The sequence below is a fragment of the Notothenia rossii genome (genome assembly GCF_949606895.1).
Source record: "Notothenia rossii genome assembly, chromosome: 2".
NCBI lineage: Eukaryota > Metazoa > Chordata > Actinopteri > Perciformes > Nototheniidae > Notothenia > Notothenia rossii.
Genome location: NC_136904.1, coordinates 26464891 through 26482339, shown reverse-complemented (window position 1 = coordinate 26482339; position 17449 = coordinate 26464891). Strand labels below are relative to the sequence as shown.

The 17449-nt window shown below is 40.3% G+C and overlaps 1 protein-coding gene across 5 annotated transcripts; it reads right to left on the bottom strand.

Moving 5' to 3' along the window:
* Positions 1 to 1563: 1563 nt before the first annotated feature.
* Positions 1564 to 10163, bottom strand: skor1a (SKI family transcriptional corepressor 1a). Of its 5 annotated transcripts, none has more exons than XM_079666756.1 (8): positions 9975 to 10163; positions 6953 to 8714; positions 6243 to 6333; positions 6081 to 6152; positions 5856 to 5918; positions 4852 to 4926; positions 4581 to 4655; positions 1564 to 2698 (listed from the first exon to the last, which is right to left on the bottom strand). In XM_079666756.1, the coding sequence occupies exons 2-8, from the start codon at positions 8702 to 8704 to the stop codon at positions 2601 to 2603; spliced, it is 2226 nt and encodes a 741-aa protein (XP_079522882.1). In that variant the 5' UTR covers positions 8705 to 8714; positions 9975 to 10163; the 3' UTR covers positions 1564 to 2600. The 5 variants fall into 5 exon arrangements, 3 of the variants coding, with proteins under 3 accessions (XP_079522882.1, XP_079522883.1, XP_079522884.1); XM_079666757.1 differs by having other exon boundaries at positions 1564 to 2695; XR_013805647.1 differs by having other exon boundaries at positions 2634 to 2695; positions 5810 to 5918.
* Between the last annotated feature and the right edge of the window lie 7286 nt (positions 10164 to 17449).

Here is a 17449-nt window from a genome sequence, read left to right as displayed (position 1 = left end):
AGTACATTTTATCTTACTGCTAAAGTTACAAGCCTCTTCTCTCAGATTATGGTTCTATGTTTAAAAATATGACCAGTTTATTGTTTTTTTTACTAGATTAAATTAAACAAACAACATAAAACATGTAAACAAATCAGTTGCATCTCTGCCAGCTACAAGATTATATATATATATATATACATATATATACCATTTCTAGTTCATTGTTGGGTTTGGCAATAAATGCCATAATAAATGTTCCATTGTATTTTGGTTTAGATAAACTGCTATTGTAGGTACGTACATGCACCATGAAGCACTGTGGGAACATGGGGCACATTTTGAATGAGCGCCCTAAATCCTATTTTAAATTATAAAGTTGCAAGATTATAAAATGATCATGAAAGAATGAATGATGCAGTCAGTTACTTTTAAGGCTTTCTGCTCCCTTAGTGTTCAATTTATAGAAATCCTGAAATCCACTGAAATATTTTGCTCATGTATTGTATTGTATGTAAATCTACCAGGCTGGCCCAGGGGGGCAAGGGGCTTTTGAAACCACAAAGAGACAAACAACAACTAAAAGAGACGAAAATCCACCAGATGAATATGCAAAAGAGCACAAAGAGACGAGTCATTTTCACACAAAAAGGGAAAATGACACGGATACAAAATGACCAAATAAAGATGCACTGCGGCTATAGAAGAACCACCCAGATGAGGTGCAGAACAAACATAAAGATACACACAATTATGCAGAGAGACTCAAAAGATGCACAAAACCATTTAAAGAGTTGTAAAGATAAACAAAACGGACCACCAAAAGATGAAGACAACAAAATAGGTGACAACAAGAAAAAGGAGATAAAAAAACGAACACAATAAGAAGCAACAATGACCAAATACAAATAACCACCACGAAGAGACTCATAACCACACTCTGCGGTGTTATTTGGGGCATTTTGGGTCTCTGTGATTGTTTTTCTTGTCTATGAGGATTGGGGGACACTTTGACATGTGTGTGCCCAGGGACCTATTGTCATATGATCCCTCCATGCTTGTCCACACATATAATGTTAAAGAGCTAAATGAAAACCCATTAAAGCAGCCAATCATTCCCACAGCAGTTCAGTGTTGTTCATCTTCAGAGGCCTTGTTAGTATTCACAGGGAAGCAGTTCTGCCACGGAGGGCAATTACGTTCACAGAAAATTAACATTCATCGTGTGCCAGTGACATTATGTGAGTATCTCTCTCAGAAGGAAGCATCCAGGGACCGAGAGCCGTGTAATCAATATCTATTAGTGCTCCCATCAGAAGAATTAGATTTCACTATTAGATCAGCCTGCTCCCCTGACTCCACGTCAAACTTCATAAGTCGACTGGACATGTCAGGCACTGATGTAGCCGCCTAATGAAAGAGATCATGTTGAACTCAAATACAATAAGAGGAAATATGATCAGCTCGTGATGTCCTTCAGTACGGAGGCCAGCAGGTGTCAGCCTCACACCAGCAAAGACACACACAAATAAGTGAGGATAAAAGCAGACTTTGGTATTCATATTTTATTAATATTGACATGGGTACATACATTAATGGGAAAATTATTGGTAGATTGTGTCAGAAACAACAAATGAGAGAAAATGAAATGCAGCCACCTGAATGGCAGATTACACACAAGTCTTAAAGTGTCTTCTTCGTATAAAAACACCATCAGATGAGAAGAAAAGCTTTTGGTTTCGTCTGTTGTGACTCAAAGATTCATTTAATGATAGAAAAACCCTGAAACAGAGAAAATTATAGGATCAAATTTGTGTTAAAATACTCAGTCTAAACTGTACATGTTATTTATAAGTGGCTCGACTGTTTTTTAATTATCACTTGTAATGTAACTTGAAAGCTTGTATCTTCAAAGTTTGTGTCACATTTTTTTTTTTTTATGTCAAACCTGAATGCTATTGAAGTAAGTGCTCTTAATAAGTTACTATATTTGAAACCTAAGGAATCCTCGTGTTTTAGATAAAAAGAATTTGGTATAGGACAACATGGTCAAATTCAGAAATGTTGTCCTTTTTAAAGTGCTTAACAACATATGCAGTGTTGCAAATAAATAATAATAAATTAAACCAAAGAACAATAAACAACACATATTATGTAAAAACTCAAGACATTCAAAAAGCAACAAAAGCTAAATAATGAGATACATTTCGGACTTAATATCACAATTATACGAGCCATTGCACATCGTCACGTGATATATATATTTATATGTATAGTGTTGTTTTTTCTCTCCAGAGAGGCTAATCAGCAGACGACTTTGATTCGAAGAGACTCCTTGGTTTGAGCTTTGCAGTGTCAGATCAACAATCCTTTGACTCATAGCACAAAATGAACTCCATTTTAAGATCTCCTTTACTCCAGAGTTCAGATTTTTAGAGAGGTCGCAGCCAGTCCCTTCTCTGAGTCTTTGCTCAAGTGCTAACATCAGAGGTGCATCTATACAGCAGGTTGGTAATCCTTGGGTTACGGTTGTGAAGTGAACACATGACAGCTCTCGAGAAGAACACGTGTTTATTTATTTTTTGGCTGTGCTGGGGTCAGTTGCAGGGTGGTGCCGGGCTCTAGGGAGGCAGCAGCGGAGGTTTGAAGGTGCAGGCTCCGGTACACTGCCGGGGGGTGAGCATCTTGCAGGAGAAATGGTGAAGGGCGTCGTGAGCTTCTGGGGAGGAACAAGTCCATCAGTTAGAACAGCAGACAAACACACTGATAATTCTTCAATGTACAGATTAAAACAGTACTAACGTGCACTTTTTTAAACAGTCTCTACGGGTCAGGAAGAGATCTGTGCTCTGACATCATTCCAATGTATTCGATGGACATACAAATCCAAAACCCTTGCTCTGTGTTAATGTACTTTTTAGGTTGAGCCTAAGTTTATTGGAGACTGCAGCAGTTTGAGATCAATCCCTGCCCCAGCAGCTAACATTTCAATACATCATGTGCACACTGTCATGGCCAATGGTGTGTGAATGTGTGTGAATTGTAGCTTCCTTGAGCAGGCATGAATGAGTGTGAAAGGATGAATGAAGACTTATGGAATGCTTTGAGGGTAAAGCGCTATTTTAATTCACCATATTCACTTGGAATCTTCCATAAAATGTCCCCTGTTTGATTTCATTAGCCAGGTGTTGTGTACATTTCAATCACATTTTAGGAAATTGGAAGCATGATATATGAATGTATGTAAATATTAGGAGTTCGTTCATCAGAGATAAACAGCTGGTGATGCTAATTTCAGTTTGGTGCCATTAAACCATTTCAGAGGAAGAGGGCACAATGAGATGACGTGATTAAAGACCAAGAGTCAAACCTTAAAATGTTAAAAACATACACAAATGTGGCTTTTGTAATCTCTTCATTGAACTTTGAAGTTACATGCTTCATACATCATGATTTACTAATGCATGTTGTTGAATAAAGCTTTTAATATTTTAATTCTTATAAGCTTTTTAGATGCAAGACAAGTGTAAAAAACCTATACAAAAAAACACTTACACACTTATAGACTGAGATTTCTTGCTATTGATAAATTAGGTACATTTTGTATAGGACAACAACTTTGGAAGATTGAAAGACACTTTATTAGACTAATTTCTCATTTGAGGCATTACATTTTCTTTCTTTTCTAAATTGTATTTTGCACAGAACAAGGATTGTGGATTTCCTCATCACTCTTATGAAAGTGCTTTCAGACCCCTCCCCATTCACAATGAACAGAGGATAATTATAGCTAGAAACAGTAGAAAATGTACGCAAATATGGGCATGTGAGTGTGGTTTTAAGAAAGCTTTTGATGAAACAAAATGGTAAACTATAAATAAAACATGATATAAAAAAGGAGCACTTGCATATTTATGTTTGTATAAGGTTTCTTGTTTCTCTTTTGGACCAGATCAAATTACCTTTTAGCTTCTGCTGTATTGCATAACGAGCCTTTCTCTCTTGGTCCAACTCGCTGCACAAAGTGTCTATCCAAGAATAAAATAATGGTCAAAAAAAGGTATAAAAAGAAAAAATAGAAGAAAATGCGAGCTGCTGCATTGCATCTGCAGTTGAGGAGTGTAATGTTCTCCGTTTGCCCTTATGGTATTTAGAGTGACCCCTCCGTGTACTTGAACCTTGTATTTAAACAACTGTAACATTAAACCAATCCTTTAACGGCTGGCATTAGTTGCTGTCTACTACATGTAACCGATACAGCACTACATAATGGTCTGTCTTTTCAATTTTCCAGAGCATGATTTAGGAGAAAATAACCTTTGCAAACAAAACAATGTGGTTTCAGTTTCGCCTTCTGATATCTAATAATTTACTCAACTGCTGGGAAAGAAAATATGGAGTTAAGAAAAAGGGTGGAGAGAAATGGCCAATATCTCAATATGCAAGTGTCACTTTTCCTTTCTTTTTTTAGTTCAGAAGCAAGTTACTTCAGATTGATTTATATAGCCTTGGTTATTTTCCCCATAAACTTAAAGAGCATTGATCTACATCCGTTTTACAGTCATAATCTATTGAGGCACAAAGTATAGAGAGAGACAAACCTCGAACAATCTGCAGCTGCTGGACCATTTCCTCTCTGTAGGACAGCTCACGCTTCATTTGATCCTGAAAATTATCTGAAGAGTACCGAAGGCCACATCAGAATGAAATCTCTGACATTGTGATACATTTAAAGAAATATTCCTGGATACAAAAGGACACAATACAACTAGCTATTTTCCTAACATCTATGCTGCAAGCACAGGGTTAAAGATCCAAACAAGAGGCAAAACAAACAAAAATCTGTGTGGCTTCCACTCACTTTTTTCCTACCTTTTAAATGCTGGAATTCTCTCTCCAACTTTTTCCTCAACTCCACTTGTTCCACAAGCTGCTTCTGCAATTCCTCTGCAAAGCCAGAAGCCAAAAATGTGTCAATTTCAAGACCAACTTATTTTCATCTGCTGCAAGGAAATGTAATTATTCATCCTAAAACACTGGAACACACCCCATCAGCACCTAAAGGACTTCTGAATAACAAGCAGGAAAATGGTGCAATAAGAAATCATGCCAAATAATGCAAATAAGCACCAATCACAATACCGATTTATACAAAAATCCCAAAAAATAAAACAAAAAAAACGTTTTACTTCTCAATCCTCATGGTAAGATTTATGTCAGGCCAGTACACCGGCTTCAGGTGCGTTTACATCCCTGGTAACAACCATTTCACCGCTTTGCTCTCGCTCGCTGCCACAGTAATTGCCATGCATTGCCTGGAGCTTGAGACGATAATAATGGAGTCCCAGGGTTTTTCCAAGCGTTGTAAAATAATTAGCTGCCGTGCCTTGGGGTTATGGCTCTGTTCGTTAAAAATATTAATAGCCTCTAAACGATTTCCTCTTACAATAATAAGTCAAAACTCCCACATCTCGTGATTAAGTGGTTAACAACTATGGAAACACTTTAGGCCCACAAAATGTAAATTCACATTTGGATTTTGGCACGTCATCTTTAGCGAGCCGTGGGCATTTAGCTGCATTTAAATGAGCGATAATTCAATGTTTAATATTAATGTAAAATAGATATTTTACTTTTGATAATTAAACAACTATGGACGCAGGGTGAGTTAAGTGTGGGTTTATAAATCCAGAAATGCACCTTAAATCGCAATTAACTGAAATATGCTTATTTAGGATCACATGTAGACAAATCTGCTGGCTTACCTAAAACTGTTTTTATTAGTTAATTGATCAAAACAGGAATAATTTGTGATGATAATTATCTTCACCTGCTACAAATGTCTTCTCTTTTTGATCCTGAAAACAGCCTCCTACCTTTAGCCATGTTCTCCAGATCTCTTTCATGCACGCTGATATCGATGCGTAAAGCGCCATCGGCTGCACAAAAACAATAAAACACATAAACTTAACCTACCAATAAGTGATCTGTGCAACACATATATTGTAAAAGCCTTCTGATGACATAGAAAGCAGCTAAAATAAGAACATGTTGATTAAGAATTAAATAAATTGAGAATAATAAACAGACTAATAACAAACCTTGTCTGTCCTTCTGCTCCTGATAGGGAGTTATGATGCGTTGGTGTTGTATTTCAGACACGTGGTGAGCACCTTAACATAAAGACGAATTTTAAATTAAAAGAGACGCAAAACAGACTTATTTGCATAAAAAACCAAAGCATCAATTGGTGCAATAATTACCGTTGGATCTGCGGGGGCTGCTCGAGTGTTTGGACGAAAACGACGAAGGCTCATTCAGAAGCACGTGGCCGTCCTTTTCATGAGCGTACACCTGTAAGAGGTGGACAATCGTGTTTAATAACGCAGACCAATTATATGTCATTTGCTGCAGTTCTTCACATAATTGAGGCCCTTTTTTTCTTCAAAAAACCAGCATCCCTGTAATTCGTTGTGAAGATGTTGATGGTTCTGCATTTTAAAAAAACTAATTTTGCGGTATAATATGTCTTATTATTGAACTGACACATTTTAAATAGGAATAACTCAAACATTAAATCGTGGATTATATTTTGAAGACCCCAATTAAGAAATGATGAATCCTCCAAATAGTGCAAATTGAGTTGAAAACCTCCAAAAGTGCAAATTAATAAATTATCTATTTTTTTGGGTAAACTTTCTTTCAATGATTTGAGAGGCAAACATCAGCGTTTTGCCTTGTTCAGCGATACTTCAGCAGGGCAGTTTTTGGTTTTCCAAACCATGTTAAGCTTTATTATTCTTATTATTAATGCCTATCAAATATAATGCTTTTTCAAATTCTAGGCAAATTGCTCCTGATCACATTTTTATCAGCTGCCTCTCTTCTCTAAAATATTTTCATATTATCCACAAGTGTGATTATTCAACTTCCCCCACGGGGATCATTAAAGTTTCATTTAATCTAATCTTACTTCATGAAGAGGAGAGCCATTACGCATCCGTCTGTCCTCATCTGATGAGCCAGAGTGCACGGAGTCTTCCGGTGATGCTGCTGCTGCTCCTGGGCTCGAAGCTTCCGGTTGCTCCGGGCTCTCCTCAGCAGCCGAGGGGACCCGGTCCGGGACAGGTGAGGGAACTTGGTCCACGCCTGGCGAGATGTGGATCGGCTCCTCCTCATCTTGTCCCCGGTTGGACTCCACATCCACGTCCAGGTCGTCATCGTCGTCCACAACGCTGTCTCTGTCCGGTGAGACGGATCTGTAACTGGAGCTCTCGCTGATAAAATCCGGGGACAGGTAACCGGGGCGCGCACCGTAACTGTCCCGGTTGCCGTAGAGTTTGGCGATGGTCTCTGCGTCTTTCACAACAGGTCGAAAGGCCGAAATGTAGCTAATTTTCCTCTGCGGAGTCTCGTCCCCGGACTTGTCATCTTCGTTCCTAGTGGAGGAGGACTGTGAGCTGGAGCAACGCTCCCCGCCGTCCTGCTGATGGTGCGGGTGGTGGTTGGTGTCTTTGGTTGTGTTGGCACCCCGGTCGCTTTGGACCGATAAGTCGAGCTCAGCCTGCCGGACACCTGGCAGTTCTGGAAGAGTTTTGGGTGGAGACCCCGAGTAGGGTGGCATGGCTAGGCCGCCAGCTGTAGGCCAAAACATGGGGAAAGCAGGGTAGAGGGCGTCCTTAGCGCCAGGCCAAAACACACCAGAGACACTAGTTTTGTTTGCATCTGGCAAACCGTCGCTCTTTTTCGGACACAGTCCATAGCTGGGGAAGCCATAGGGGTGGTGGGGGAATAGAGGTGGGGGGATTTTCTGAAGCATGCCAAAGCTCTTGCTGGGAACCGGGATGATTGGGTAGGTCCGTGCGCCGCTCGCCAAACTCAGGTTATTTCCCTGACTCTCTTCGCAGCGTAACGTTTTGTGAGGAATCTCAGGGGAGCTGGTTTGGGCCAGGCTGGACGAGGCCTGCGATTTTATTGACGAGTGCATCCCCGACCCACTCATGGGCAGAATCCTCTTTCTACTCCCCCCGTTGAACATGGCCTTTACATCCTCCCACGCGTGGTGAATATCGTCATTCTGTTTTTTGTCCGTCAGTTTCAGGTGGCGCCTCCACGAGTTGAAGTTGGCCGCGTCCGGCTGCAGGTACTTGGATTCTGGGGTGCGATGAGAGTGGAAAATGAATTTATTTGGGGAGAAATACATGTTGCAAAAGCTGCACTTGATGCACTTTGCTCTGGAGCTGTTGTATCTGGCCGGTATGAAGCTACCCCTGGAGCCCCAGGCGCAGTCATGAATCACGTCAAATGCGAAATTTTCCGGTAGCTTTGGGGGACTGTGCGCCCCAAGGAAGGACTTGCAGAGCCTCTCTGCCTCCCGTTTGGTGATCATGCCGCAGCGCCGGGAGGAGATGGGCATGGCCCCCGCGCGCCGCAGGAGCTCCAGCTGCACGGGGGTGCACTGCACACACGTGATGCCCAACGCGACCCGGCGGTTGTGTATCTCGTTGTAGCTGTAGTTTTTCAGCAGTGTGTTGGAAATCTGCGCCAGGCAGAGCCTCTCTTTTCCGTCTATGACCAGACATACGATGGGCACCCCATACAGGGCGGTCTCGCTCACTTGGTTGGGTTTGAGGGAGCTGGAGAAGCTCGGGGCGTCATGCTTCGAAACTGGGGAAGAGCTGGCGTCCCGTCCCGCGTCTCGAAGCTGTCCGGGCATCGACTCCATTCCTGGAAGCCTGTCAATCAAACAGCAAACTGGAGTGAGGGGGGGTGTTTGACATGTGGCAATTTTCTGTGGATTATTTTTAAATGATTTAGCTATAGACTAAATCATTGGGACTAAATCATTGGGACTAACACACACACACACACACACACACACACACACACACACACACACACACACACACACACACACACACACACACACACACACACACACACACACACACACACACACACACACACACACACACACACACACACACACACACACACACACACACACACACACACACACACACACACACACACACACACACACACACACACACACACACACACACACACACACACACACACACACCTAATCTTCTTCTTATAGGATTCGGGTTTCAAAATGTAAAATAAATATCAACTTTTGACTAAATATAACGTTGATAATGCAATAATCCTCATTATCAAAATAAAAATCTCGTTAGAGTATTTATATCATTAAATAAATGTAGTGTAGTAGGCCTAAGACAATAATAACACAACAATAATTATTTACCCCAAAAAAAGTTATTTTTATTATTTAAAATTGTCAAATATGACTAACATCCGGGAGTTGCAGGAAGTAATATTGGAAAGTGAAATCAATCAGAGGTCTTGTTAATCATTTCTCGTATCGCTTCCTCCCTGGCTGTTTTCGGCCTCTTCTCTCAGGTTATCCGGGCTCGTGGATATGCTGCTGCTCTTATCTTGAAATCGGCTCAGTCACTTATGAGGAAACTACTTAAGGGTCACATAAGATCCTTATGCACGGATAAGAACAGAAGGATAATGCAGGCTGAGCTGCGCCAATGCGCTTACAGAGAGGAAAAGAACAACTGTAAGCTGCTTTCCTGGTAATTACACAGATCCACAAGCGCGTCTTCGCATTGTTAATAAAAGACCAGCCCTATATATAATTAAAGCTTCTGCGTAGATTAGCCTCTGCCAGTTGCTCCAAATGAGGTTGAAGAAGGAGGCCTATCTTACGTTCACCTGCGCATACTTACTTTTGGCATGTCGTCATCACGAAGGCCTCAACATGTAAACAGCCCGCAGCAGATCCAATATTTCTCTAAACAACTGACAGTCATACTACTAGTGATTGATTCGCGAAAAATGTGTAACATAAAATATTGAATAAGCTGCAAATGTGCATGCTATTTTGGACACAATTTAAAGAGCGACTGCACATTTTTCACAATTTGTCTTAATTCTGATTAAAATAAAAATAGTCTACATACCTTAATCTCCTAGACAACACACTCCAATAGGTTCCTTGATGAACAAAGTGATGATTAATATAAATAAAATGATGGAAAAGCAGGTCCAGAGTCCAGAGGGAGCGATGCTGCAGAAAAGGCGGCCTGAGAGTAGAAACTCTGAGCTGGAGGCTTTATTTCGTTTATTTCAGAGCAGCAGACAGAACCTCCATCCTGTTGGATCCCGGGAGGTGAATGGCGTGGAGACAGGAAGCACATGGCACCTCTCTCTCTCTCTCCCCCCCCCCCCCTCTCTCTCTCTCTCTCTCTCTCACGCCCTCTCTCTCTCTCTCTCTCTCTCACGCCCTCTCTCTCTCTCTCTCTCTCTCTCTCTCTCTCTCTCTCTCTCACACACACACACACTAGCTCTCCTGTCATGCTGATGTGCCTTCAATCCAAAAAGTGTTATTAACCTGAGTGTAACAAAGACAAGTAATTACAAGATTACAATGCAAAAGAAAAAATGCACAATTCATACAATCAGAAGAAAACGATGAACATGTGTGTGTGTGTGTGTGTGTGTGTGTGTGTGTGTGTGTGTGTGTGTGTGTGTGTGTGTGTGTGTGTGTGTGTGTGTGTGTGTGTGTGTGTGTGTGTGTGTGTGTGTGTGTGTGTGTGTGTGTGTGTGTGTGTGTGTGTGTGTGTGTGTGTGTGTGTGTGTGTTGGGGGATTGCTACAGTCTTCATATTCACACATGTGCAGCTCTAACGCACAAACATGATCAGAAACAGAAAAATATAGGCCACTGCTGACCCTAAAACATGGAAAACCTTATAGCCCTAAAAAACATTAATATATTTGGGATTATGAAATTAAGAAAAGAGCAACATCAGATATAAAGCCTGGGAAATAACTACAAAATAATAATACAATATTCAAAATTATATTCGTGACTATAACCTGATTTATGTCAAGGACGCTCTTGTGGGGACCCCACTTACACTGATAATGCACAGTGTGTTTTTAACATCGGTTCAGCTGTAATCATTCCACATGCCGTATTATTTCCACCGCAGCGGGGGCGAGCTGACAACAAGAGGCAGCGCGAGTGGCACTTTGGAGGGCAACAGGAATGACAAAAGGCCCCGCTCATTTATCAAGTTACACCGCCATCTGTTAGGCTTCCATCGGCCACGGAAATCAATCTGAGGCCTGCACGATAAAAGAGAAGTAAGAAAAGAAGAAACGAAGGACAAGGGAAATTAGTATGTTGTTCATGCAGCAACTATTTCACAGGCTTTTTGAGATGCATGTTTGTGATGAAAATGAAGAGAATCTGGGATGACATGATGATGCCTCAGGCGCTCTCTCACACACACACACACACACACACACACACACACACACACACACACACACACACACACACACACACACACACACACACACACACACACACACACACACATTACTTGTGTCAGTGATGTAAGTGTTGACAGTCAAACCGATTGGCTGCCCTTGAGGACCTTAATTTATTATTAATAAGCGGATCGATGGCTGATTGAGAAGTGTCGATACCTGCAGACTTACAGAGTTTGGGAAGGACGTATAATAAGTTGATGGAGGAAAAGGCTAAGACATTCAGAAATGTTTCATCATGTAGCATAATTGGAAAAAGAGCCACGCCTTCAAATAAAGTCCCTTTTCTGGGGGGGCTCAACAGAAGCCCCCCCCCCCAATGACGTGGTTGTATTTTGGCTGTTGCATTGAGAATGATAACAAATGTGAATGTGAAAGGCTTCTTTATCAACCATCTTTTCTACTTAAAATATACCATAACATTAATTGTCTCCTATGTTTAAGGATGATATTCCCTATAGCTGTATCAGTGTGTTTGCCAGCACTGACAGGTTGGTTTTTCTACTTGAATGTCCAACTAAATGTATAGCAATTATTATTATTAAAGAGAAACATATTTTAATGGGTTTGAAGAGATTATCAACAAAGTTGCTTATATTGTGTTTTTATGGTGTTGGTTGGGTTGGAGTGTAAGGGTCCATTTTCACATGTTTATTGTTTTATTTTATTATATTAAGATGACTATACAGACAATATGAATTGTGAAATAACGTCTTCATGTTAGAGCTAAATAAAACAATAGGAGAAAACAACCATGAGCTCTGAAGTGCACAGTATCTAAAAAATGAGAAGATGAGGATTGTATTATTTCATATTTTGTTAAAAAAATCTCATGACAAGATAATAAAAGTACAATTAATTTGAGCTATTAACATTCACTGTCTGATAATGAGGGACACCTTATTTACTGCATGCTAGTTCGTTTTGAGCTCATCAAATATGACCTTGGACTTGGAAAGTCTTGGACTGGCCCTGCCTTAAATAATGATATAGAGTCATGGGTTTCTCATTATCTGTAGACAAACATATTATCATTTTGCTAATTGCTAATAGCCTATAAACTAAGCTACTGTAAATGCATTTTATGGGGATAGCCTATAAGGCAGCCAAGAGAAGAAGAAGAAATAAGTCCGTTTATCATGATTGAGTGACACAGCAGCAGATAACACTTCAGAGGCTGTGTGTGTATTTGTTGGTGTGTGTGTGTGTGTGTATTTGTTGGTGTGTGTGTGTGTGTATGTGTATGTGTATGTGTATGTGTGTGTGTGTGTGTGTGTGTGTGTGTGTGTGTGTGTGTGTGTGTGTGTGTGTGTGTGTGTGTGTGTGTGTGTGTGTATTATAAACTTTGTATTGAGCATCATGAGCCTGTGCAGTCTGAGCTCGCCAGTTTTACCTCCCTGCAATATTGATGCCGAACCTGATCCTAAGCGCATCCTCTCCTCTTTCCCCATCAAGAGGCTTCCCCTGCAGCCCCCGCCAATAATTACAATTTTATACTGTAATTATTCCTCTCTTTTTAATTATTTAGACCGCCGACTTGAATGCAGCCATTGTCGCTGCTTATTCCGGGGAAACGTGAGCTGACGTGGCTGGATCAGCAGCGAGGAGTTTTTAATTAGACATTTCAGCGGTAATTTTAGGCGAGCTCTTTATTATTACTGTTGGATACAAATTACCCGGGCCTCATTGATATGCTCTCAATTGTTTAAACAAACCTTTAACCTGAAACATTAATGCGCTTCAGGTTGAGGTCATTAGGAGTCACAACTCACAAGGTGAACCCAGAGTTGATGGATTATTTAACACGGCACTGCATGCGACGTGTTTTGTTGTGTGATTAACGTTTTATTTGCAATTAATGCGACAAAATAAATTAAATGTATATTTCAGAGGTCACCAAGTTACATAAACACATATTTTTTGTATCCATAACATACTACTGATTTAACTTTATTTTATAATTTTTGTAGGCTGTGTTGAACTATATTGTGGTCTATATATTCCAAAAATAATTTCTTACGTTTTTTCCTTTTTATGTTGATTTATTGATTGCCTTCTTAGCAGATCTAGTTCAAACCTCTTATTTAACTGCTCACTTCCTGTATTGTTGTCAATTGCAATCTCATAGTCCATAAATGATAGGAAAAAAGTCTGTAGCCTACGTGTTTTTGTAAAATGGAGTGGTCCACTGCATGCAAAAATGTATCCTTGTTAAACAAAAACGTGAAATAAATCTGTAAAGCAATCCACAGGATTTTGGATTTCTTTGATCTGAGTTAAACAGATTGCTGCTGAAGCTGATCATATTATATTTTTCTGCAGGACGTGTTTATTTCCCAAACAAATGCATTTTTTCATGATGTCAAAAGATAAATCAAGTCCGCCTAAATCAGGACAGGTTTAATAACAGCAGCAATTGGGGCCAAATGTTTTATAATTAACAGTTGTATCAGCACCCTATAAAACCATGACCCCTATAAATCCCATTTTAGAGACCAATCAATCCTCCTCTCGGACTAAAGGGCCTATTGATCCCTCGCTGCTAAACGCTTTCTCCGTAGCCTTTTTTGTTTCCAGTGAAAAGAGCATTTCGATTGCACTTTTTATTGGAGGAAAGATTCCGCCGAGAGGAAAGCGATGGCTCGAAAATTAAACGGTGGCATTTTAATTACAGGACATTGATAAAGGGATCTGGGTAATGGCTGTGTACAGGGCGGCCGCTCATTGTCCCGCCTGATGTGCTAATCAAGTCGGACTGCTCTGAAAAAAGGTCATCGGCCGATACAAAGCAGAGACGCAGCTCGGTGGGAATTTGGGAATATGAGGGGCAGAAATGAAGACGCATCTCCAAACAAAGCGCGGTCAATATCCCAGAGAGGCCCGCCAGATGAGATCATGCAGCAGCCACATTTTCATTCCAGACATATTATAACTATAGGTCACACCAATCACAGCCATAGATCATCTGATTCCACAATTTACATGCAACAGAAATGGTTTGTGGCAGGCGGAGCTGTCACAACACGGAGTGATCATCAGCTTCATCCGGCAGGCTGAGGTGAATCCAGCAGGAGATCGGCAGTCTAGTTATCATCATGTCAGCTTTAAACCAGACAAGACTTTGAGAATCTTCCTCAAAAGGATGCGAGTTTCAGCTATGCACCACTCAAACCTCCAACCCACAAAAAGAAACCACATTTATTTATTTTTGGCCTAAAATACAACTTTGCCACAATACATTAATCTTGTAGCACACCACATCCAAAAGCCAATCGAATGTCAGGAATATTAGGCTAATTGAAAGTTATGTCAATGAAAGTAAAGCAATTGCAAACTGATGTTTTTGATTTTGTATTTTACTGTTAAAGTGACAAGTTATCTGATGTGCCTGGACTTATAATGTATCAGGGTGGCAGTAGTACTAGGCAATGTAGGCCCCTAATGAATACAAAGTTCATATTTATTACCTATAAGGAAATCTTTACCCAATACTCACATGTCCAGATCAGCCTGTCCTCCTACAAAAAACGACCATATAGGCCGATTGTTCATGCCCTTATTACGACCCAGAGACACGTTTTAAAATGTATGTTGTTTCTTACACGACCACTAGAGGTGCTCTAGTGGTCGTGTAAGAAACAACATGCTCCCGGCCGTTCATTGCAAACGCTCCGAAGGGACGTTTACTCACAAATAACCCTCTCTGGAAAATCCTAACTTGTGGAATAGTTTGGCCATTAAAATGCTTTTTGATTCGATTTCTGGCGAGAAGTGTATTGTACTCTTAGAATCCACGTCCAGTCGATGTGTGGGATCTATAGTTTGATAGATATTACGAAGATGATTTGAGGTCTCGTCAGGATAACGTGTATGCAGCTTCCATGTAAAGTTAGCGTGGGTGAAAACAGTTTTTCCGGTCTCGAAGTTTTCATAATAAAACCGGATACATTCCCCTCACTGTCAAATGATTACACAGTGATATCTGCATTACTCATCCACTAAAACACATCAGTTTATCCTTGTTAATTACACAATATTGATTGGTTTAAATTGTGTACAATGCTTTTGTGTTTTTAACCTTCGATTCAGAGAAACCAATAGTTTTTTTGGAATTAAGACACTACACTACCCAGAATCCCCAGCTATCGTTTGGGACTACAACATCCGCCTTGCTTTACAAACCCTGTGATTAGTCATCAAGCCCTGTGATTGGATGTTGGAGTGGCAGTGCGACAAGGTTACGCTGAGCGTCACAGCTCAATGAAATGGAATGGAACCACGGCAGACTTTCCAAAACTGGAATTGGACGGGTCCAGCACCTGGCTGGATATTTTATATTCTATATTTCTATCATGCCTTCTACTTTCCCCCAATTTTGTATGTAGGCTACTCTTAATATTTAAATGCTTTCATCAAATAAAACGTATTCAACAACAAAATTCAATAACGTGCTTTAACCACTAGGCGGTGCGGTTTAAAAAAACAGTGGTGTAGTTAAAAAAACATAATGATATCGAACATAATATGACAATTAACTTTATTGTGAAATGAAAACAGAACGGTAAAGGAAAATACAGTTTCAGTCTCTTGATTTGAAGCTTATGCATTGTACCATGAACCTGTATAGACCTGTAACAGTCAACTGCATGAGGAGTTGGAAAGGTAGTACATAATATCTTTTTTTTTAAAAACTACAAAAAAATCCCTTTCTTTCAGCCGTGCACCGTTATGGTGTAAATATTGCCTATCTACCAATTGGATCAAATATAAAAGTCGGCCGAATTAGTGTTGATACTGCAAGGAGAAGTATTGTGTGAAAATAAATGGAAGATGTTGTTTAATTGCTTATATATTTATGATCCACGTCACATATTCAGTTTCGGCGGCATATCTTAGTTTGTCAAAGGGTCTTCTGATCAGGGCTCTATAAATAAATATCTACGGCAGATATGTCATATTTAATGCAGCCGAACCGTGTGCGCATCGACACAATGCCGTTATGTGATGACTTCCAAAGAGAAAAGCAAGAACACTCGGAATAAGTATTATTTTATTTTCAATTTTTTTTTTTTTGATTTCATATCATATAAACACCATATCCCGAAATGTATTGCGGCTAAAACAATCGATGTTTTAGCCTATCAAAACCTCTGAAAAAGAAAGGTGTCTCTCGGAATCGAAAGAGAAAAACCTATGGGAAAAACACAAAAGCATTGTACACAATTTAAACCAATAAATGTCGTATAAATAACAAGGATAAACTGATGTTTTTTAGTTGATGAGTAATGCAGATATCACTGTTAAATCATTTGATCATTGGTTTTATTATGAAAACGTTCGGACCGGAAATACTGTTTTCAACCCGTAACTTTACATGGAGGCTGCCGCATACCTCAAATCATCTTCGTAATATCTATCAAACTATAGATCCTACATATCGACTGGACGAGGATTCTAAAAGTAAAATATATACTTCTCGCTAGAAATCTAATCAAAAAGCGTTTTAATGGCCAACTATCCTACAATTTAGGATTTTACAGAGAGGGTTATTTGTGAATAAACGACCATCTGTAATGTTTGCATTCAACGGGACCACTAGAGGGCGAAAACTTTAAAACGTAATTATAGGACGTATTAAGCGCTTGAACAAACGACATATTTGGTCGTAATAAGGGCATGAACAATCGGCCCATTTGGTCGTATGAGTTGGAGGACTTGTTGGTCCAGATGTATGGGATGTTGCATCTGTTCCCCCCCATTTAGACTGCAGCTGAAGAAAACCAGTCCTGATGCTACTCCAGTGGGAGAGATGTCACTGTTGTTGTTGTTGTTGTTGATGTTCTGTTTTCAAAGTTTAGCTGAGATAGTGAGGCCTCAGCAGCGAGAGTAAGTCACTTTCAAAAGTTCACGATATGTTTGATACAAAGTTAACTACTTCCCTTGCTGAGCTCCATTGCAGTGATAGTAGTTAGGGGGTGTTACAGCCGCAGACGTCCCGCCCTCGCTGCATCCGAAGAGGTGATTGGATGAGCCGTTATCCAATCCCCGCCCTTTCCGGCACATTCCCCGGGGGGGGGGGAGGAGTACAAAGGCTGGGA

Excerpts from the sequence above, each read along its gene's own strand:
- skor1a (XM_079666756.1), bottom strand. The coding sequence starts at position 8,704 with ATGGAGTCGATGCCCGGACAGCTTCGAGACGCGGGACGGGACGCCAGC. Across the intron at positions 6,334-6,952 it reads ATGGCTCTCCTCTTCATGAA|GTGTACGCTCATGAAAAGGA; the intron begins GTAAGATTAGAT and ends CACCTCTTACAG. Across the intron at positions 4,656-4,851 it reads AGAATTCCAGCATTTAAAAG|ATAATTTTCAGGATCAAATG; the intron begins GTAGGAAAAAAG and ends GGTACTCTTCAG.